Below are 24,032 nucleotides of genomic sequence, written 5' to 3'. Positions count from 1 at the left end.
TTATAGGTAAAATCGGACTTCAAAGTTCGAATTTGAAACTGAGAATTTAAAAGACCAACGGCCACCTCAAATAAGAGGTAATTGAAATTCAAAAAGTTGAAAGAGACAACTCACGTCGCGATTTGGGATTATTTTGTGCATTTAATGCGAATTTGAAATAAAATTTCTGTTGAAGCACCGATTTGGGTCTGATTTTTTGATCTTGAAGGGATTCACGGGTTGGTATGACTAAAAAGGGAGGGGAATCTTGCAGGGATGACAGCTATGGCTGCCACGGCGCAGCTAGTATTTCAGTTTTGGGAAAGATGAGAAGAGAGAGGAGCAGAGAAGAAGGAAGGTTGTATGGTTTTCTGAATTTTTTGAAAAAGTTGGTGGGGAAAGATCGTAGGCTTATTGGGAAGGGGGACAGGTCACTTGTATGATTTTTTGGGAAGGAAAAATCGTGTAATTGATTAAAAGGTCGTGTATGTGTTGCACTATTTGACTGAATATTAGACCGTCCGATCAAACAATCGGACAATTAAGATTCATCTTAATTAAAATATATATATATATAATTCTAAAGATTATTCAAAATCGATCTTTGGATTAAAATAAATCTCTACTACATGAAAATTTGACAACTATCTAAAAACTGGGACAAGACCCCCAATAGACCAAAACTGTAATAGATGAAAAAGCAGGCCTTCTAGAATAGAGAAGGCTCACCACTATACAATCTGATCTACTGTCTGAATTATCTACTGCTTATCTGGACCCCTAGACTGAGCCTCAGAACCTGAGAGGTAGGGGAGGGGGGTCATTACAGATGTACTGGTACGCAGAGTAAATCCAAAATAATCATTTATACTCAACATATATGAGAGCAATTTAAAGCAGTTCATAAACATATCATATAGTAAGCAATCACATGGGCATTTTAAAAGACTCTGCGAAAACATCTGAAATCAGTGACACTCTTTGTCTTACTTCTGCGTTAGGTAGTATACCCTACAAGCTGTAATCCCACGGGCTATATGGGATCTGCCATTAACTCTGCAGCCAAGCCCCCAACCCAAGTGTGCCGCAAGATCGGAGTCTCTGAATCTACTACACCACATGGTCGTCGCCAGCGTACAATAATAAACTACCCGTATCGACAAATACGATTTCAGGCTAAGAGTTTCTTAAACTCATGCCTTATTCGGGTAACCACCTAACCCTCTTTATGCTCATTTTTAGTTCTTTAAACATGCATGCTCTGAAAACATACCCTGAAATCTTTAACTCTGTCATGGCATATACACATATATGGTATCGTCATACCATTGACTTGCAAGTCACATTCTCTGAGCCATTTATAGCAATTTATATCTATGTTTTCAAATCATGAAGTTCAGGACCACCATATCAATAATTCTTTCAAGAAACTCATGTAAAACCATGCAGTTAATTCTCTTTATCAATGATTCAGTAAACAAAGATAGTCATGTTAAATGTCTCAATCTCATGCAATTCTTTCTTTTTAACATTACATAGTTATATAAAGAAACACCCTCTCAACAATTTGAAATCATATTCAAGTACAAGGACATTGAGAAAACATCTTTCAAATCATAAAACATGCATTTCAACTCTTTTCCAACAAAACCATAAGCTTTAATCCAATACAAGAGAGGGAGTTCATAATTTATGCTCTCAAACAATCTTAAATCCCAAATCCCACACATATACGTATACATGTAAATCAATTTGGGGGATATGACCACAAGGTCAAAACAATAGTAACATTAAAACATTTGAAGTACGTAATTTAGAACAGAGTTTTCAAAACCCCTTTGAAATTCATGCATAAAATCTTAAAAATCATGCTCTAATGATTTTAAGCCCATGTAGTTTTTAGGATAAACCCCACATACCTCTATTTAGAAAATTAAAGGATGATTCTTGGTGTCCACGGCTTGGGGATTCCAAATCTTCAATCAATTTCAAAAATCCACGGTTGAATCTTGAGTTGTTTGGGTTTTTTCGTTTGAAACCCTAAGAAGTGTTCTTGATGGTTTTTGATGAAAATATCAATAATGAGGTCATTTGGGATTAAAATCCCGTGTTTAAGCTGATAAGAGGGTGGAAAATACCTAATGTACCCTTAATGAGAGGAAATAAAAAATATAACTGGGAGCCCGATTTTATGGGCCACCGCGACGTGCCACAATCGCGCTAGGCTACTGGAATTTGACAATTGCTAAATAGACCCACTCCGCAACGTGTCAAGCACCAAAATGATGCTGGTTTATGATTAGGACTTAAATTAGCCACAACTTCTTGCCCGGGTATCTAATTTGGACAAATCTTATATCGACGGAAAGCTCATTCAATTTCCCACATGATAAAAAGTCGAAATTAGGGAAATTATATATGGTTTAAAGTTTACTCATTTTGGAAGCCAAAAATGAGACTAATTCTCTTTGACACTATTCTAGTCATTTAACTCTAAGAGCATATTACCACGAGCTAACGCATGGACGATTTTGCGGGGTGTTACAAACTTCCATCCACATTGCTCGGAACCCCATTTTCCACGAGTGAACAAAGCATATTGATATAGATTGTCAGTTCACTCGAACAAAGCTTAGTGATGGTTTAGCAGTTCTTCACCATGTTCCTACTTCTTCACAACTTGCTGATCTCTTTACCAAACCTCTCACTGAAGTTGTTCATCATAATTTCTTGCTCAAATTGGCAGTGTTACCTCTTTCCAACTTGACGGGGGTTTTGGCATTACTTATTTTGGGCCTCTTATATTTATTTGTATTTGGGTTGTGAACCCAATAGACAGTGACCCAATGTTTTATAATAGTTAGTAGAAAAAATATAAGGGACACATATTTTTGTAAAGCGACGATTATTCATTTTTTGAGAGAAAGAATAAAGTTTTTTTTTCTCTCTTTGATTCGTCTTCTTCAGCTCAAATTTTTAGTTATTTCTTTACTGAATTTTGAGTGAAATCTTCATGTTTTCACATTGCCAGTTGGACTTCTTGGCCAAGTCGCACAGCAGCCAAATCTAATACCAAATTTGTCCATATGCATTACTTTTCAAGTTTTCATTTTTTGCCCCTATTTTGGTCTTTATTTGCACAGTCATCTACGTCTACTTTGGTAAATTTTGAAAAGTTTGATGAATGTTTATATCTATACAGGGAAAAGACATCATTTTCATTCTAAACTATATAAGAAAAGTCGAATTCATACCTAAATTATATAAGTGACCTATTACACACCTTAATTATATAAAAGTGAAACTTTTTACACCCTGTAAAGTATTATACCACTTGCATGTAGTGTGGTGTTGCACACGCGCTTGCCACGTCAATGCCACGTCAGCATGATATGAAAAAAATAATAAATTTATTATTTTCATTAAAAAAAAATTTTAATTTAAATTATTTTTCTTTCTTCTTCAATAGTCAAATCCTCCATTGTTGTTCAAAACCTCCATTGTTATGAGTTTAATTTTTTTTCTTTTTCTTCAATATCCAAAACCTCCATTGTTGTCTAATACCTCCATTGTTATTTGTTTAATTTTTTTTTCTTTTTCTTCAATATCCAAAACTTCCATTGTTGTCTAATACCTTCATTGTTATGAGCTCAATTTTTTTTTCTTTTTCTTCAATGTTCAATTATAGATACACTTTTCTGCATAATAGAATTTAGTTATATGTGCAGAAAATTTTATCCTTTTTTTTTCTAAAACCGTTAAAACACCAACAACAACCTCAATCCCCAAACTGTTAAATGGAAAGCTTCATAATGAAAAACTTCACCAACAAAAATCAAAATTTCTCCTCAAAGAAGCCTATTGATTATGAAAAACTTTTAGTGATTTTCATAGGGACAGGATCAGCAAAATTGGAACAATGGGATGTTTTTGGATGGCTACTTAATGGAAGCTCTAAACACCGATGCCGATGCCGATGCCGATGCCGATGTCGATGCCAAATCAAAGATCAAACAATGTAGAAACTGTACCACAAAATACAGAGGTTTTCTTGATATGGGAAGATTGAAAATTGCGAACTTTGAAATCTTTTGTACGCATTTGCAGCTCTGATGGGGTCGATAATTAGTTTTGATGGTTGAATTGAATTGGGAGAAGAAGGAGGAAGAATTTCACCCATTGTTAATCGTTCGAAACTCATTAGCAACTTGAAATTCAAATTGAAATTTTCAGTTTGAGATTTTTGAATTTGGAGAAGAAGAAGATGGATGCTGGGGATTTTTTAATTTGGAGAAGAAGAAGAAGATGGATGTTTAGAAACCTTCAAAAATTCTAAACATCTTTTTTTTAGTTTGGGGATTTTTGAATTTGGAGAAGAAGAAGAAGATGATGAATTTGAATTGAAATTTTAGTTTTAACTTTTTTTTGTGTATTATTTTTTAATTTAGACGTGCCTATTTTTAATTAAATAATTATATTTTTTTTCACGTCAGATTTAGGGGTAAAAAATTTCACTTTTAAGTAGTTTAAGTGTGTATTAGGTCACTCCAATAGTTTAAGTGTGTCTTAGACTTTTTGACTATAGTTTAGGATGAAAACGATGTCCTTTTCCTACCTATATATAAAAAGTAATGGTCTGCAGCTGGCAACTGTTAAATTTTGTATGTTTTTATATTAATTTAACATTGCATTTGAATATTAAAACATAATTCACACATTTATAGATTTGTATAATAATATTTTTGTAAAATTAAGATTAAAAGTATTATAAATAACAATCATTAATAACTTAAAAAAATTTATATGAAATTTATTAATCAAAACAAGATATATAAAATAATATTCGCACATTCGAAAATTTATTAGCTAAATAAATAAAGATTTTCAACTATAAATGATAGAATTATACCTATCTTAGAATTTTCAGGTAGCAATATTGGGCAAGTGTGCAACACAGATAAAGCCAACTAGTAAATAGTGCGAATAGTAAAAAAGTTGGACTTTTTTCATGGAGACTATGAAGTAAAGATTAATCATCCTCCAAAAACGAAAAACAAAATGCATAGGCCTCCATGGTAAGGTGGTCGCATAAAAGAATGGAACATGGGAAATTAATTTCATGCAACACAATTTTTGTTTGAGTGACATGCAATTAATTGCTTATTATTTTTGGTTCTAATAGATAAATTTGTCCAACTGATTTTTTATTGAAAGATATCGAAATTTATTTTTAGGGAAATCAGCATTTTTAGATCCTTCAAATTTAGATAAATAAAATCTGATTTTGGTACGGTTTATATTATTTAACCTAATGAATTATTAAGTGGTAAACTATTCAATTATTGTTGTGGTGTTTTTACCTAAGATTTCTAATTTAACAAAATTGCTTTGTACATGTAATTTCATAAGTTGTTGCATAATTGTTGTTAGAAATTAAATTGGAACAAACATGTTATTAACATATTTGTGTAGGTCCAAATATGTCCTTAATTATTTAATTATATTCTATCAAGCTTTTTACGGAATAAGTACATTCAAGTCAATTAACTTACGACTGGGATATGATTGGGACTAACTATTAAGTATTAATGGAGGACAAATGTTATAATTTTCACATAATTTAAAAACATTTTCGACTCTTTATCCTATTATAAAATAATACTATATATCTCACGAATTAGTAATCCAGGTGTAAAATTATCAACCTTAATTTTGTTGTTGCATTAGAAAAGTAACAAACTCCTAAAGTCTAGATACAACTCAGTGCCGGCTCTATTCTTTTAAAACAAAAAAAAGGCAACCGCCTGCTTAAGGTCCCCAAATTTGAGGGGCCTAATTTTTATTTTTTTTAATAATAATAGATTATAGATTTTTATTAAAAAATTTAAATATTATTTGTAAAAAAATAAACCCTTTTTATAAACATAAAGAATTATAGAAGAATTTTGATTTATTTAAAGTATGTCTCAAGAAAGATTAAATGCATTAGTTATATTAATACAAAAAAAATTATTACGAAAAATCAACTATAATATTTATAACTTTGCATCTCATAATTTAAAATATAGACTTTATAAAAAGATTTTTTTTTTTTTTGAAAATTTAAGGTCTTCATTTGATTTTCGTCTTAGACCACCAATTTACTTGAGTCGCCCCTGATACAATGATATTAAATAAAAATTTATTATTTTTTATTTTTACGATTGATAATCATGTTTAATTTTTTTATATTTTCTTATAATGATAAACAATTTTTTTGAGAAGTCCTCAAAAGTTGGAATCAAAATAAGTTCTATACTACGGTTGGTTCAAAACATAATATTCTTATAGTAACTAACTTAAAATATACCATCATTAGAATGGTAATTATGAATTAAAATCCCCAAAAGATAGTTGAATTTTATACCACTCATTGATAAATGAAAGGGAGAGGGAATAAGGCTTACCCAGCTCTATAAGGCCAACCATTACATAAGTCGTTGGCGGAAAAAGTTCGAAGCAAATCTATTTTAAGTAATCTTAAAAACTATTTCATTATAAATACGTCTCATATGTTGAAAACTTCATAAATTGCATTTTAACTCAATCTCAGCGTAAGTATAAAGAATTCTTATTGCCCTAGAATATATATTAGAGAGATCGAAGTGGTACAAGAAATTTTTTGATGTTTACATCAAAACTTCCTATAAATTTTTATCACTTATCAATTTAATTAATTTTTGGGGTCTATCGAAAAAAGCCTCTCTACTTCTCTTGAGGTAGTGGTATGGTCTACGTACACTCTACCCTTCCCAGAACCCACTAACTGGGAATACACTAGGTATTGCATCACACATTTTTTTCTCATAGCAGTTGTGGATTTGTAAATGCAGATTTTTTGTGATGGACGTCATGAAAAGGAAAAATCCGGTTCAAGTGTTATACTCTATACTGCTTGTTTCGACATGTTTGTATTTCTTTTGTCCATTGTTTGTATTATCTTTTTTTCATTAAGGATGTGTTTGGTACAGAAGAAAATAACTTTTAGAAACTATTTATATTTTCCCACATTTGATTGATCTAATGTTTATAAAATATTTTTCCTCTGAAAATAATTTACTTAAAATCCGAAAAACGACTTTCTTAATAATAGTGGTTTAAAAAAAGTTTCAGAAGTGACATTTCATGTTGATTGTCTTACTCCAATCTTAACACTCTACCCAACCCCACCCAACCCCACTCCCTGCCTCGGTCACCGCCCGTTCCTTCCCCCACGCTGCACCTCCCACACCCACCACCTACACCCTCGACCCCCACTCCCACTCCCTCCCCACCTTCACATTGTTTGTCTAAATTATATATTAATGCTCTTGAACAATATTTTTTTTTATTTTCATTAAAATCAGTAAGTAAGAAACCACTTATTTCCGAGGAGACATTATCTTTCATACCAAACACACCCTAAATTTTTGTAGTTTTCATTAACAAAATGACATATATTGATTTATATCTTTATTGTTATATATTTGACAGGTCTCAAAGCTTATGCACACGACTATGACTACAGTTATACAGCCGAGGCATAACATCTCAATCTCTTCTCATATTCGTTTGCAAGAATTTATTGTCTTAGCTTGTTGATAATCTAAATACTTATTTGTCATGATTTCTTAATTTGTGTTTGCAGTGTTTGAAAAATCCTCTCAAACCTCAGTATAATGGAGGGATAGTGGTAAATTCAGAACTTAATGATGGATTAAATGGATGGTCTCTTGCGGGAGATGCTAAAATCAAAAACAACGTTTCAAGTGATGGAAACAAATTCATCGTTGCCTCAGAGAGGAAAGGACCAAATCATGGGTTCTCACAAACATTTCAACTGGATAAAGACAAGTTCTATGTCATTTCTGGTACCACTCTTGTCTTGTATACATTCATTATATACGATTGTATGGTTATTGTTAATGAATTATCCATATATTATATATCCAAATAGTTATTGTTTTATATTTTAAGCTTAGGGTAAATGAATATATGTAATGTGTAGGATGGGTACAAGTGAACCATGGTGATGATACCAGTATAGCAGTCATATTCAAGACACAAGATGGTTTTCAACATGCTGCTTGGGTCATTGCTAAATCTGGTTGTTGGTCCATGTTTAAGGGTGGACTAGCTAATGCTTCTGGTCCTGCTCAGCTCTATTTTGAGGTGATGAAACTTAATTCCTTCCTCGTTAATTAATCAAGATCTATTTGAGTAATTATTTTTTTTCAAACATGATACTGATTAGTGTTTATCGTGTAGATATTTAACTATACAAGTAACATTATATTGTTGTGTAAATATCTTAAGTCTTATTCAATATCTTTTCTTTTTCCTTTTTCTAGACCAATAATACAGCAATCGACATATGGGCAGATAGTATTTCAGTACAACCATTCAGCCAAGAAGAGTGGGAGCGCCATCAAAATCAAAGCATTGAAAAGGTAAAACTAAAACTTACCAAAAGATGGAAAAAAAAGATGTTACTTTTCATGTATGTAGGATCATACACTATTCAATCTCATTTAATCGTAAGATAATAAGATAGGAAAAAAACTGGATTTTCATTCAACATAGGAAGTTAACACACCAGGATAATTAATGATATGTAGGTACGCAAAAGCAAAGTGGCAATCCAAGTAGTTGACTCACAAGGCAAGCCTTTACCTAACGCAACAATCGCCTTAGAACAAGGAAGAGCCGATTTCCCATTTGGTGTTGCAATCAATGCAAACATCCTTGACAACACTGCTTATCAAAACTGGTTCTTCTCAAGATTCAAGGTCACAGTATTTGAAGATGAAATGAAATGGTACAGTACCGAGGTAACTCAAGGCAATGTAAACTACTCAAAAGCTGATGCAATGGTCAAATTATGCAAGAGCAAAGGTGTTGCTGTCCGAGGCCATAATATATTGTGGGATAACCCCAAACTTCAACCAAATTGGGTTCCTGCACTTTCGCCACAACAACTCTCTATTGCTTCAGATAAAAGGGTGGAGTCAGTCGTCGCAAAATATAAAGGCGAAATCTTTCATTGGGATGTTATTAATGAAAATCTTCACTTCAACTTCTTCGAGAGTAAACTTGGTCCAAATGCATCTACTCACTTTTTTCGTTTGGCTTCTCAGTTTGATAATACGACTATGTTCTTGAATGAATTTTTTACAATAGAAAAAACATACGAAACATCATCACCAGCAAATTACCTCAAGAAGATTAAACAATTAAGGACAGAAGGGTATGGTGGTCCTCTTGGAATTGGATTGCAAGGACATTTTTCTTTGCCGATCCCTCCTTATATTAGGTCCGCACTCGATATGCTTGCTTCTGCAAAATTGCCTATCTGGATCACTGAGTTGGATGTTACTAATTCCACAAATCAGGTAATTAATTCTCTCATCTAAATTAAAAGCACATCAAAGATTTTATTAAGTCGGTGAACACATTATATTTTTTTTAATAAAAAACGTTCTCACTTTTTCCATTTTTTTTTTTGTGGTCATGAAAGGTAAAATTCTTGGATCAAATTATAAAGGAGGTAGTTAGTCACCCAGCTGTTGAAGGCGTACTAATTTGGTCCGGATGGAAACGATATGGATGTTATCGGATGTGTTTGACTGATAACAATTTCAAAAATTTGCCTACTGGAAATGTTGTGGACAAAGCTCGTGTGACATTGTCACACGAGGGTTTGGTTGGGATTACAAATGCAGAGGGTTATTTTGAGACTTCACTGTTTCATGGAGATTACAAAGCCATTGTTGCTCATCCTTCGGTTCCAAAGTCATTTCAATACAATTTTACAGTGACGCCCAATGGTGGAAGTGATCATGTGAAATCATTAAGTTACAAATTCACTACTGTATGAGATTATTTTCTTTCTTACTGGATTGCACTTTTGTGCTTGCTGTAAATGTTATGAATACCAAATTTGAATGAAAGAATTATCACAACATATTATTGCACAGTTACGAAACTCATCAAGTTGAACATGTTTGATGCAATTTCTTGTAATGTTAATACACGTGGTGCTTATAACGATGAAAGAATGCCTAAAGTTTCGCTTAAAGTTTGATGTTTCTTATTCAAATCACCTTTAAATATATACATGTACTTTGGCTTTTTATATCGCTACCCCCTCAAACAATAACTAGTCCTAATGGAGGAATAGTTGTGAGTCCAGACTTCGATGAGTCACTCAATGGCTGGGAAAAAAATAATCGGAGTTGTAAACATTGCTGCTCGAATGTCCAACAATATCATAAAGGAGTCAAATATCATATCAGTAGGTTCCTACTCGAGGGAGATCAATAAAAATATGCCTATTCTACCTTCCCACTAGCAAGGGCTCTAATAGTAATCGGTAAATACAAGGTGCACCAGGTCTAATGAACCGGTTGTTAGCTACGGAATCCAAATCAAGGTCTACTCTCATTTATACTTTCCCTGTAAGAATTTTCCTCCATTTTCCATTCAGACCAATTGAACCCAACAAATACAAGTCCAAACTATAACATACAATTACTAAGTGCGAACTATAACATACAAATACAAGTGCGGACTATAAAATACAAATACGAATACGAACTATAATATATATTAAAAAACAAGCACAAACTATAAAATGCAAATACAAATATAATTGTATCAATGAATACAAAAATATAAATGATGAACTAAATACAAATACGATAAGCAATTATGATATTTTTATTTATTATTCGTGACTTGTACTCGAGTAGCTATATATTTTGAAAATACAAAAAATCTAAGATTAAAAAAAGGGAAAAAAAAGTACCAAAAAGAAAAAAGGAACAAAAAAAAAGAAAGAACAATAAATGATAAAGATAGAAAGAAAAAAAAGAGAGAAAAAAAAAATATAAAAGACAAAAAGAAAAAACATGAAAAAGAAAAAAATACAAAAAATGAAAGAAAGAATTGAAAAAGAAAATAAAAATAGAAAAGAATTAAAAAGGAGAAAAGAATAAAATAAAAAAATGATGGTAAATAAAAATACAATCCGCGATTATGATGTTTCCGTCATTATTCATGGCTTGTATTCGATGCAGTCGTATTTTTCGAAAAAAAATAAAAAAATAAAATGTGATTAATGTATCTATGTGATTTATGAATAGAGACTATTGAGTAAAAATGAATACAACAGATATGAATCGGATACATAAAATATGATTATGAAAGATGAATTTTTTGTCAAACATTTGCTATTTTTGAAACTTCTCATTTATTCTAATGCAGTAACTAATTTAAAAATATTTATGGACCTCGTTAGAATTGGTCGATTTTGAATTAGAATCCACCAAATCGTGAAATAATTAATTCTCTACCATATTTATTTTTAAGCCTTATAAACTTTTTACTATAAATACTATTGATGTTGAACACTTCATGTATATCATTACTCTGTTTAACAGCATCCCCAATGTAATTAGTTTATGAATAATTCTTAGTTTTACTATATAATTTGCCTTGTTTGGAGAGGAGTAGTACAGGGAAATTTTTTATTCAACTGATGTATAGATCAAAACTTTCGTACAAATTTTTATCACTTGTCAATATAATTTTTGATTAAGTTGTTAGATTTAGTTTAAATATTGAAGGGGAAGTAATAATATTTTGCAACTTTAATCTCAGTTTGAAAAACGGCCTTATTTCCTTGCTATCTTACGTATGCTAAATTTTGTATCACACACATTTCTTTTATTTTCTCATAAGCTATATAACAATGACTATATAGTAATTGTGTATTCGTAAATGCTTGCAGATTCTGTTAAGCCACAGTATGAAGGAGGGATAGTGGTCAATCCAGAACTTAATGATGGATTAAATGGATGGACCATTCTGGGAGATGCTAAAATTGAGAACGTCGTTTCAAGTGATGGAAACAATTTCATTGTTGCCTCACACAGGAAAGGACCATATCATGGTTTGTCACAAGAGTTTCAATTGGAAAAAGACATAAACTACGTAGTTTCTGGTACTATCCTCGACTTATATAAACTATACGTGATCATATATGATGCTCGCAAACTATGTTTAATTTAAGCATTGAGTGGATGAAAGTTTGGTTTATTCTTTTTTTATATATATTTAATTTGTAGGATGGTTACAAGTGAGCCATGGTGATGATGCCAATGTAGCAGTCATATTCAAGCCACAAAGTGGTTTTCAACATGCTGCTTGGGGCATTGCTAAGTCTGGTTGTTGGTCCATGTTTAAGGGTGGCTTAGTTGTCAATGCTTCTGGTCCGGCCCAACTCTATTTTGAGGTGATGAAATTTCCTCCCTCGTTATTCCAAATCTATTTGACTAGTTACTATTTTTGTTACCGATTAGTGTTTGTCACATGAAGATTTGTTGGGTTCGAAATTGAAAGAGAGTCATGCGGAAGCTATTAGTCTCAAACTATTGAGACGATAAATCAGACGAAAAGAAAAACATACTTAAAACATGATGATTATATAGTTTGATCAATTGGGCTATATATAAAAACCTAATATAAAAGAAAATATAAAACTATTAGAGCAAAAAATCTCCCCTTATGTTATGGTATGAGAAGGGTCTTTTATTTCTAGATGTCCAAAAATTTTTCTCCAAGAAAGAGGTTAGGCAAATATGAAAAAGAATTATATTTTTCTTTCATGAAAAGTAAAAGTAATTATGATAACTTTTATTTTCCTTCCAAAAAATAGTAAAACATAGTATAGTAAAAAATCAGGCAAAAACTCTAACAAGATTTACGTCAAAATAACCTGATTGTATAAATATCTTTACTTATTCTCGACCTTTTTTTTTCCTAGACCAACAATGCAACAATTGACATATGGGTAGACAGTATTTCGGTACAACCATTCAGCCGAGAAGAGTGGACGTCCCATCAAAATCAAAGTATTGAAAAGGTACAAATTGAAACTTAACCAAATTTGATAAAATTGTTATTAATTGTTATTATTTCATCTATATATGTATTCATTTTCAATCTACATCTTCTTAAAAAGAAAAAAAAAACTAGATTAATTTCAGTTTAATATTATGTAGATACGCAAAAACAAAGTGGCAATCCAAGTGGTTGACGCACAGGGCAAGCCTTTACCTAATGCAACTATCTCCTTGGTACAAAGAAGAGCCAATTTCCCATTTGGTGTTGCTATCAACAAAAACATCCTTAACGACAGTGCTTACCAAAACTGGTTCTTCTCAAGATTCAAGTACACAGTATTTGAAGATGAAATGAAATGGTACAGTACCGAGGTAACTCAAGGTAAAGTAGATTACTCAACCTCCGATGCAATGGTCAAATTATGCAAGAGCAAAGGTGTCACTATCCGAGGCCATAATATACTTTGGGATGACCCGAAAATGCAGCCATATTGGGTCCGTACACTATCCCCACAACAACTCTTTGTTGCTGCTGGAAAAAGGGTTGGGTCAGTCGTTGCGAAGTATAGAGGCCAGGTTATTCATTGGGATGTTGTGAATGAAAATCTTCACTCCAATTTCTTTGAGAGTAAACTTGGCCCAACTGCATCTGCCACCTTTTTTCGTTTGGCTTCACAGTTTGACAATAAGACGCCGCTGTTCTTGAACGAGTATAATACGATAGAAGATCAACGTGATGGAGCATCATCACCAGTCAATTATCTTAACAAGATTAAACAGATAAGATCAGGAGGGTACGCGGGTCCTCTTGGAATTGGATTGGAAGGACATTTTGTTACTCCGTATATTAGGACCGCACTCGATACACTTGCTTCTGCAAAATTGCCCATCTGGATCACTGAGTTGGATGTTCAACGCGGCCCAAATCAGGTACGAATTAATTCTCAGATAAAAGCGAATTCAAGATTCTTAAGTTAGTCTTTGGCATGAAAGGCACAATTCTTGGATCAAATTATAAAGGAGGTAGTTGGTCACCCAGCTGTTGAAGGCTTACTAATTTGGTCAGCATGGATCCCAACCGGATGTTATCGAATGTGTTTGACTGATAACAATTTCAAAAATCTGCCTACTGGAAATGTTGTGGACAAAACTCGTGTGACATTGTGTAATGTGGCCTTTATTTGATTCACTCTTGTTTTGTCAAAGGAAGTTTCTACCAAATATTTGTGGAAGATTATTTTTTGGACTTGTCAAACAAGATTGCTACTTGTTCAAACAAGTTGCTTCTTGTTCAAACAAAGTTGCTACTTGTCTCCATTTTCATCTCTATAAACAGAAGACTTCTTTCTCAATTGTAATACACATCAAATTACAAGAGTTCTCTTTCATTCTCTTGTATTTATTCTTCAGTAATAAGTTAAGAGAGTTGGTGTTGGGAAATACTTTGTGTGAGCCCTTTCTTTTGGAGTGATCTTGTGAGGTTTTCTCTTGAGATATTTGGGTTAATTAGAGTGACTACTCTAATTTTGTAATCTCTTTATTGTACTCTTGTTGATATAGTGAAGTTGTTCCTCTCCGCTCGTGGACGTAGGTCACACTGACCGAACCACGTTAAATTTGTGTCTCCTTTATCTTTTCTTTAAATACCGTTACTATCAACTTGTTATTGTCTTTGTTATTGTCATTATAACATTATTTGGCTAAATTTTGCAATAACCGGGTTCTCGATCCTAACACATTATCACATGAGGATTTGATTGGGACTACAAATACAGAGGGTTATTTTCAGACTCCACTATTCCATGGAGATTACAAAGCCGTTGTTACTCACCCTTTGATGGCAGATTCGTCGTTTTACCATAATTTGTCAGTGATATCTACTACATCTGAAAGTAGTGATGAAAGATTATTAAGTTACAAATTCATTGCTGTGTGATGAAACTATTTAGGCCCTTAGAGATAATGAGGTGTACTAATCTTTTTTCAAGTTATGTATTTAGGCCATTAGAGATGATTTTTAAGAATTGACTCATTAATCTCATTAAATTGAACATGGAGATACGAAATTTTTCTTGAAATGTTGTAATGATGACAAAATAGCTAAATTTTCCTTAAATTTGGCAATTTTTATTCTAATTCCCTTTAAACTATATCTGGTCGTCATATATTTTTGCTACTACTTTTTTTCGAATAACTGTTACTCCTTCATACAATTACTAGTCCTAATGGAGGAATAGTTGTGAATTTCAATGGCTAAAGACGATCTGGATATATTTGCAAACATGGGGACTACAAAGTCCAACAATAACACTTTCATAGTGGCTGCCTCATATGGTTTCACCCAAAAATATTTCTTGAAAAAGATACTAGGTCGCTCCAAGTACTACAATTAATTTTATTATTTATACTAACTCTTAAAATCGCAAACTAAATTTATTTTTGAAATATTTGATGTTTTAGGGAAAAAAAGATTATAATATTAACAAGTTTTTCTGACATGTTACTATTTTAAATGGTAGTGTGTTAATTAATTGAAACATTATAGGAAGAGATAGAGAACCTGCCAAATATTAGTCCAAATTGATCTATGACGCACTGCGCACGTTGTCAAAATATTTTGATCTAAAATACTTCTTTTATAAGTTAAAAAATGCTTTGACTATTGTGTAGCCAACCTTGACTCAATTCAAATAAACCCAATTACCTTTTGATAGATCAATAACCGACTCATTTATTAAATTAATCTATTTTCAATCCAATCTGCTATTTTAGCAGCTTGGGTCAAAGTGAGCCATGGAGATGCTCATGTGGCTCTAGCATTCCGAGGACCTTTTGGAATCCAACGTACTGGTGCATGATTTATTCTAAAGAGAGAAGGCGTGCAGCGGCTTAATACTAAGTACTTCAGGTAATGTGAAACTAAAGATATTTTAAAACAAATTGTGGTGGCTAACTAGTTGTCCAATCCTAATTCAATAACAACAACATATACAGTGAAATCACAAAGTCCGGAGAAGGTGAAATATATGCAATTCTTAGCACTACCGCGTGTAAGTAGAGAGGCTAGTTGTCCTAATTCGACTTGTTTAATCATTTTCGCCTGTTATGTAAGAAATCACTTGATATTGGTTTCAAATTTAAATTGATCCACATTTCAATATGATAAATCGTGATTCACACGAACAACAGCGTCTGTAGTCCAACGGTTAGGATAATTGCCTTCCAAGCAATAGACCCGGGTTCGACTCCCGGCAGACGCAATCAGCATTTTGCAAATATTTTCAATATAATTTTTTTTTTTTTTTGGTGATATAGCTTTTAAGCTCATTCCAGATTCAATAGATAATTATAGGGGGGGTGTCTACATAATAATCGCTGTATTTTTCCTCGTAAAATTCAAGTAAAACATCCTAAATGCCCTCGAGTAACATTGCGAAGACAGGTAAAGAAGCATACGATCAAAATTTTGGGGAATAAATGAGAAATTATAAAACATACTATATTACGTACGTTGCTTGAATATATAAAGACAGGTCGATATCTTAGAAGACTTAATCAACCAACTAAAATAGCTAGGAGGGGGGGAAACAATTAAATTGCAGCTAGAAAGATGCTGATGTAATTGGTGCTCTTACGTCAATAAAACAAGAGGCAGCAGCCATGATGATGGTCATAGCAATGTAGCTCAAGTCATCAAATATGGCAGAGAATCTCATCTCTTGCAATTCCCATAGTGTTGTTACGAATTGCTTCATTCCATCAATAATCACCATAAAATAACCCATCATCTTTACTATATACTATACAATTTATTATGAATTCTTCTTCGATATTTCTCAACTCAACTTGTCGAAAGATTGGATATATGGAGAAGGAATACTGTAAAGGACCACTAGCTAGAAAACACAGGCTTTAAACTTCCTAGATTTTCTTTATATAATTGAAAGAAAAAGAGGATTGGATGAAGCTAGTTAGGTTGTTGTCTTGTCCCTGTGTGTTTACGTTGGCTGAGGATGATATTGCATGGTACGTACAAGAAATTCAATGTGTTGTTTCCCGGATGCTTCCTACTCTATACGTCAAAAATTAAGGCCCTGGGCCATACCAACGACGGATTTAGAATTTGAAATTGGAGAGCTTTTATCAATCTCAAATTAATAGACAATTATAATTGAGTTTACGATTAAATATTCCCAGGTAATCTTACTAACTCAGTTGGTTTGACTATCTAAATTTTCAACTTATTGATGAAAGTTTGATTTTTCATCTTGTAATCTCCTTTCCTATTTTCCCTTCCCTATTTCCATTTTTTTTAAAAAAAAAAAAAACACATAGCGAACTTTTTAATGCATATGCAAAGTTTATAGATTGTATTATAGGAATACGGTTCGTACCTTTTACACATTTGAGCCAGGGTGATTATTTCCGTGAAAGAACATGCATGTTTTATTTTTATGCTCATTAGATCCCTGCAGACAATTGCAAGAAATGTCGATTCAACATGTTCTGTAGACTACAGAATTCATGTAGGTTGAGCAAACTTAGGTAAATTTTAAAAATTAAAAGAGGTTATAAATTTGGAACGATTTACAATCCTTCTTCTCTTGTGTCGTTTTCGTGTATAAAATAAAATCTACTTAGGGAACTCTGCCAATAATATGTGGATGTAAAAAAAGATCTTTTTTAGCTAGCTAGATTCATCCTTTTCATTTTCTATTGGCAACTTGTTGAATAATAAATCCAAAACGTGTTTCCTTTTGTTACATTTATTTAGATGTGTGTTGTCCATAAATAAGAAAATAACTTCTTATTTTTTACTTTGGAACCTCAGAGAAATTTGTAGTGCCCGGTGTAAATCCGTTCTTGATCATAAGAGTAACTCCCAAATTACAAACGAAATACAAACTATACTAGAAAGGCTCGGTGCGACGAACTCTGATTGAAAAATTGTTGGTGAGAAAACTCGAATCCAAGTCTCCCATTTGGGAAACCACTCACTGTCTCACATAACTTTTCATGATGAACGGAAAAATAAATAAGAAGATCATAAAGTGAAAAATCAAACTCTCAATCACTAATAAAATAAAATGAAAGTTCAATTTGCCAACCAGCTGAAATTCTCCATTTTTATTTTATTTGAATTAGTGTGGCAGAATCTTTTGCTATGGTTCCACTAATTATTTGTGAAAAGTTATGTTGTTTGTTTTACATCTACCATTTTCCTTTGTGTTCCAAATATATATATAAGTAGTTCGTCTTCCACCTTCATGCTTCCAGGATGTTTCGTCCTCCCAACCAAGTGGGGTAACCAATGGAATATTAGATTGGCCAAATAACGACTAATTTGGATCATTCGCGCCTGGAATATTTTTAGAAAAAGGGGTTAAATTTATTCTCGTTATCATATTTTAGAATTAAATTTATTCTGACTTATTCTGACTGTCATATTTTAAGGTCAAATTTATCCTCTCTACTTTGCTAAATATATCATTCGTTATACTTTAGTGCTAAATTGATCCTTAATAGCATACTTCAGGGTCAAATTTGCCCTCGCTGTTAAGAAATTTTTCACATGTATTATTTCTTTAATGGAAAAACTCAAATCAATTTTAAATGACTCATTTTTTAAAAATCAAACACACTCTAATCTACCTCAACTAATTCGACCCCAGCCACAAAAAAGACACAAACATATTACATATATAGCCCCCACCCCACCCCCTCAATTCTGTTGATCAAATTTATCCAATGAGATTAAGTTACAAAATATTTATCAATGCATAAATACAAATAAATGCGATAGATATTATCAGTGCATAACTCAAGCAAATACAAACAATTGAGTTAAGAAGTCTTTTTATGTGTCACTCATGATATCTCTTTATTTTTATGTTTTTATATACAATTTGGATCTGCATAATTTTTTTATCATGTTATTTACTCAAAAAATTTATCCATTGATTCTAGAATTTAGATGCACATAGAATTATATATCAAATTTTGAAATTTGAAAATAACTTGAACATGAATACAGTTGTAATTAACATTTTCTTCCGTTCCATGCTTTTGTGTTATCCCATTTCGTTTTATTTTTTATTCATAACAACCTACCAGCATTGCACATTGAAAGAAAAGTATATTTGTTCAGTAGAAAAAATCGACCAATAGAATAGAGTGAGAAGTATATTTATTTGTGTATTTTTGTAGGTTGGACCGAGCAGGTTAGATTAGTGTGTGTTTTGTTTTTCAAAATGAGTCATTTAATGTGATTTTGTGCTTTTTTTTAATTATTAAATAAATGGTACATATGAAAAGTTTCTTAACAACAAAGATAAGTGTGGTCTCAAGGTTTGACATCGAGGAAAATTTGATCCCAGAGTTTGATAAAAAGTATATTTAGTCATTTTTTCGAAGTAGAAGAGTAAATTTGACCCCAAAATATAAGACAAAAAGCATATTTAGTCAATTTTCAAAGTAGAGGAATAAATTTGACTCTTTTCTCTTTTTTAAATATCGAACGTTATTTTGAGTTTGACTAATTTGAATCATTTGCACTTGATTTTATTATTTGGAACGAACAATCAAATCCAAGTGTTGACAATGTAAGTGATTGAGCATCTCCAACACCGCCAGATAATTAAGTTGAGGATTGGAGTTGCACTGAAGGGAAAATAACAACACTATTAATCCTCTTAGAATTGGTGGAGGTAAAACGATTTTAAAAAACCGAGAACAAGTATCAATGTTATACAAACAATTATCCTATAATAACTGATGATCAAAGCTATATATCTACAAAAAAATATTGATCATCTTATCAAACTTTCTGCTTATTAGTATATTCCTACGCCCACGAACTGTAGATTCTGGCTTTCAATTGTCATATATTTCTTAATAAAAACTTATATATTACGAACCTAAATCATGAATATGGGAGGCTGAATTTCGAAGAAGACCTCTGTTGATTTTGAAATCTTACTCTTATGTCAAGCTACTAATGTTTGTTGTATTAATATTGACTTAATAGATCTCACGCTGAATTATTCAAGACATGGATATATGTTTCATCTACTTACTTGTATTTGCGTAAATCTATTCGCATCAAATATTTTATATAGCGTATATCTTTATATCTAAATAAAAGAATTTTGTGCTATTCTGTCAGATATTATTAAATAATTGATTAGCTTAAACACAATACTTTATGCATCCGTTTTGTCTTTTTTTATAAAAATTTGTGATACAAATATTTAAATTACATCTGATTTCTAGTAAAGAATAAATAACATGCAATTCCCCTAAAACCATGTACAACTGTAATCGAATTGAATACTACTCCTTCTATTTTAACTTATTTATATTTAATTTTTTTAAAACTCACTTTTTAATGTTTTTTAAATAAGTTTTTAATTTTAGTTTTTTACGTGACATTTTCAAAACTACAAAACTAAATAAAGGAACATTTAATACATTTTATGTATTTTTTAATTTAAATTTATTAACTAGTACTTTATTATTTTCTCCGTTTTAATTAGCTATTTGATTATAATTTAACATTAAATTTAGAAATTTAAAAATATTTTATTTCGTTGGACGGGTGGCGGTGAAAAGGCGCGAAAGGGCATGGTGGCCAAATTAAGAAGAAAAATAAAAATTTAAAAAGCTAAGTACAATTTTATACTAAAAAAATTCTCTGCTTATGCTGCGAACATTCTCCAACTCTAAAGTACAAACAAAATAAAGCAGCCCTTTATACTAAAAGCTCCGCCATTCGCGAGTTTGGAGAAGGATCGATTATTCACATTCCAGGTTTGTGCATTTTCCTTAGTTTACCTAACTTGTCTGTCAAATTCATACTCTAGTATAGCCAAATTGTTTGTTAATTTATCTGTTTACTGTGAAATGGACCTATTTGTTCGTGTTTGACTGCTACTTCGCTGTATCTATATTTTGCTTCTTCTTTTTTTTTTCCTGACTTTGCCTGCTGGTGGATAAATATACTTGAAGTACTAGTTGAAAAATCAATTTGATGCCAGAAATATCCGGTGTAATTTCACAAGTGTGTTCTGGGGAGGTAGGATGTACAAAGACTTTATCCTTACTTCCTGGAGGGTGAGAGGCTGTTTCGATTTTTAAAAGTTTTGAAAATTTGATAGGTTAGTGAATTTGAATTTCTTAAAGTTGTGAAAGTTGTATAGAAGGATATTGTTGGTGGAATTGTGTTAAATGTTCTGGGATGTCCCAAAATATGAAGAGCGAAATTGGAATGGAAGGAGTAGCATATATTGAGATTTACCTTCCAAATATTTCTGTTCATTTCATTGTGGTGATACTCTTTGCAAATTTGTGAAATTAAATGGTCTTTTCACCAGAGGTCGGGGTTTCGCACGGTATCTCACTTTTTATGTCATCTCGACTTGAAAAAGTAGCTATTTTCTCTTGCGTACGTTACATATTTGCTAGTTAGGTTTTATAATCAAGCAGACACATTGAAATATCTAAGTCAGGGATTTTGTATAGTTGCAATTACATAAGTTCCACTAGCTATTCTAGAATTCATTTGCTGATTGGGACTTCTGAGTTTTGATTAGTTCAAAATCTGACATTTTCCTAACCACTTGTTAGATAGAAGAAAGCATGGTTCATCCCAGAGATATATGACATTCCACATCGCGGGGGCTTAAGGGCATCCGAAAAGGTTATTAAAATCTTAAGCTACTTCACTTGTTGTCTTTAGCATATTGAACTGTGTGCTTAGATTCTTTCAATTAGCTCCAAAGCAAGGTCACTTGTTCATCTTCGAATGGAAGCAACACGGTTGGTGGTGGGCAGTGTGGAGAATTGTTTTTGAGGATGCCAATGGGCCTAGTTAGCACCTGCCTCATGGCAGAGGTTTGCCAGGCTGTCACAATTAGCCTGTGAGGGCTTGTATGTGTGCAATTTTGAGGAAATAAAAATGCAACCTTACTAGAATACGGCGAGTGACATCCTCGTTAATCTCCACATTTCCTTGGATAATAGACCCAAGATACTTGAAACTTCCTCTCTTTTGAATGACTTGTGTGTCAAGCCTCACTTCCATGTCAGCCTCATGCATTACGCCACTGAACTTGCACTCCAAGTATATTAATAAATGGGGAAACCTGGAAGAAGGAACATATGGACTTGCCTCTGCCCTCTGTGTCTCTGATATAATCTTGTTCATTGCTTCATGCTTTACAACCGTTTTTTGAAGTGAATTCTAAGCATAAGCAGAGGCACCAAGTTTAGGAATAATATTTTGAAGAAAGTTGGCTTTCCTTGTTAGGTTTACGTTCCTTCTGATTTTTTCTTTGTTGCTTGAATAATAGGGGCAGTATTCTCATTTATATATCTATGAAGCTCATTGTCTGTAAATTGGGTAAAAAAACAACATGAACCTCACATGTTTATGCCTTTGCTCAACTAAACAGAAATATAATATTTCATCAACTAGCGGAATCCATTTTAACTCCTGATTTGAGTAGAAAATTCAGAGAGCTTTGTCCCCAAAAACATATCAAACCACTAGAATTTTGTTGATTTCTTTTAAACCTTTCTGTATTGATATTTATGTTATGATTCTTAACCTGCATGATCCATACCAGTGAATATTGTTCTAAAATCTACTTACTCTTTTGTGTTACTTCTTGTGCTAAGATACTTACTCTTTTGTATATAAGAATCTCTTAGGAGTTCTACGTTTAGTTCGGAGTTCCAGATCTGCTTACTTGTAAATTAGTAAGGTCAGCACAAGTCAGCATACTACCAGCACCTTTGATTTATTACTTTTATCTTGTGATCCAAAAAAATTTACCTTTCAAAGCATCAAGTGTTACCCGCCATTTGGTGTTCTCTATTTGTGAAGAAACTTGGCCTAAATGTTGTTATGTCAAAGAGCATTACTTTTGGCTGATTGTCTTGGTTGGCGTATGATTTCTTTTTGTTAGTTGTCTTGGTTGATTTATGATCAGAATTTGTATTGAACATGGGAACAAAGAGAGTGCTGAAAGTCACACACTAAGAATGGTTTGCTAAAATACACTAGAAAGGAGAATCAGATCTAGAATTCTGTCCTGACTGTTTGGATCAGTGATATGTACTTCGTGCTTTCTCGTAACAGTTTCCTTTTGTTAGTATTTAATACAATAATAAAATTTTGTTGTCTGTGCATGATGCAAAGGTGAATTCCATTGATCATTGGAATCCCAACATCATTAGTACTTTATGAATGTGCTGAGTACTCAGAACAGAAATCTCACTGTTGTTTGTTCAGCAAAGTGTTGAATGAAAACCCTACACTTGCTTTCTAATGACTTGTAAGGCTTGGAAAAAGGTAGTTAAAATATTGGGGAACATTCCGAGAATCAAACTCGGGACCTCTCGCACCCATAGCAAGAATCATACCACTGGACCAAATGCCCAGCTTTTGTTGGTCCCATAGTCTAAATGATAGCTGGAAGTTTCTGCTCAGCTGTCTGGAGCTTATACGGTTCTATGAACTAATTTTCTAGGAGTGACGAGCATTTCAATGTCTTGGGGCTCTTACATTGTTATTAATTGATATGGAAAGACAGGAGTATGCTGGTAAAAGTGTTTTATTCAAATAGAATCTGTTATTAATGAAGGAGCATTGAAGATTGAATGAACTTACAGTAAACAAAAAAATCAAAATCAAGGGGCATTCCGAGAATCGAACTCGGGACCCCTCGCACCCAAAGCGAGAATCATACCACTAGACCAAATGCCCTACTTTTGGTGTCCCTCCACCCCCAATCTAAATGATAGCTGGAAGTATCATATTCAGGATGCTGGAGATTATACCATCCTATGAAATGATTTTCTAGGTGGGATGAGAATTCTCCCATGTCTAGGGGCTCCTCCAATGTTAAATAATGTACACAGAGAGACCTGATAATGCTTTTAAAGGTTTTTTTAGTTGTAGATAGTGGGGAAACTTTCAATATTTGGTTGTAATAAGTGAACATACTCACCTGTAGAGTCAGCTAGAGAATAAGGAGCCCTTGGTAAGTTATATCAACTTAGAGTAAATTAAAACTTCAGCAAAATCAAGGGGCATTCCGAGAATCGAACTCGGGACCTCTCGCACCC

At 32.7% G+C, this 24,032-nt stretch overlaps 2 protein-coding genes, 1 long non-coding RNA gene and 2 other non-coding genes across 5 annotated transcripts in view; 4 read left to right on the top strand and 1 right to left on the bottom strand.

Annotated features, from left to right (window-relative positions):
• The first annotated feature begins 224 nt into the window (after nucleotides 1-224).
• On the top strand, nucleotides 225-9,963 carry LOC107879937 (endo-1,4-beta-xylanase 5-like). The gene is made up of 8 exons (XM_047395638.1): nucleotides 225-416; nucleotides 3,874-4,072; nucleotides 7,492-7,538; nucleotides 7,646-7,868; nucleotides 8,006-8,169; nucleotides 8,349-8,447; nucleotides 8,616-9,389; nucleotides 9,515-9,963. Exons 1-8 carry the CDS (start codon nucleotides 225-227, stop codon nucleotides 9,872-9,874), a joined length of 2,058 nt encoding a protein of 685 aa, XP_047251594.1. The 3' UTR covers nucleotides 9,875-9,963.
• Nucleotides 9,964-11,778: 1,815 nt separating this feature from the next.
• LOC107879483 (endo-1,4-beta-xylanase 5-like) lies at nucleotides 11,779-14,087 on the top strand. The gene is made up of 5 exons (XM_016726517.2): nucleotides 11,779-12,001; nucleotides 12,126-12,292; nucleotides 12,824-12,922; nucleotides 13,062-13,832; nucleotides 13,896-14,087. The coding sequence occupies exons 1-5, from the start codon at nucleotides 11,779-11,781 to the stop codon at nucleotides 14,085-14,087; spliced, it is 1,452 nt and encodes a 483-aa protein (XP_016582003.2).
• Nucleotides 14,088-16,090: 2,003 nt separating this feature from the next.
• On the top strand, nucleotides 16,091-16,162 carry TRNAG-UCC. Its single transcript has one exon. It is a non-coding gene; the product is annotated as a tRNA-Gly (tRNA).
• A 4,408-nt stretch (nucleotides 16,163-20,570) lies between these two features.
• Nucleotides 20,571-24,032, top strand: part of LOC107840177 — a 7,409-nt gene continuing 3,947 nt past the window's right edge. Inside the window, exons 1-2 of the long non-coding RNA XR_001665202.2 lie at nucleotides 20,571-20,711; nucleotides 21,528-21,600. This is a non-coding gene — a long non-coding RNA (uncharacterized LOC107840177). The remainder of the gene's footprint in view (nucleotides 20,712-21,527; nucleotides 21,601-24,032) is intronic.
• TRNAP-UGG lies at nucleotides 23,599-23,670 on the bottom strand. Its single transcript has one exon. It is a non-coding gene; the product is annotated as a tRNA-Pro (tRNA).

The sequence above is a fragment of the Capsicum annuum genome, chromosome 8 (assembly GCF_002878395.1).
Source record: "Capsicum annuum cultivar UCD-10X-F1 chromosome 8, UCD10Xv1.1, whole genome shotgun sequence".
In the NCBI taxonomy this organism is placed as follows: Eukaryota; Viridiplantae; Streptophyta; class Magnoliopsida; order Solanales; family Solanaceae; genus Capsicum; species Capsicum annuum.
Note: the sequence above shows the minus strand (reverse complement) of the source record. Positions and strands in the feature narration are given on the sequence as shown.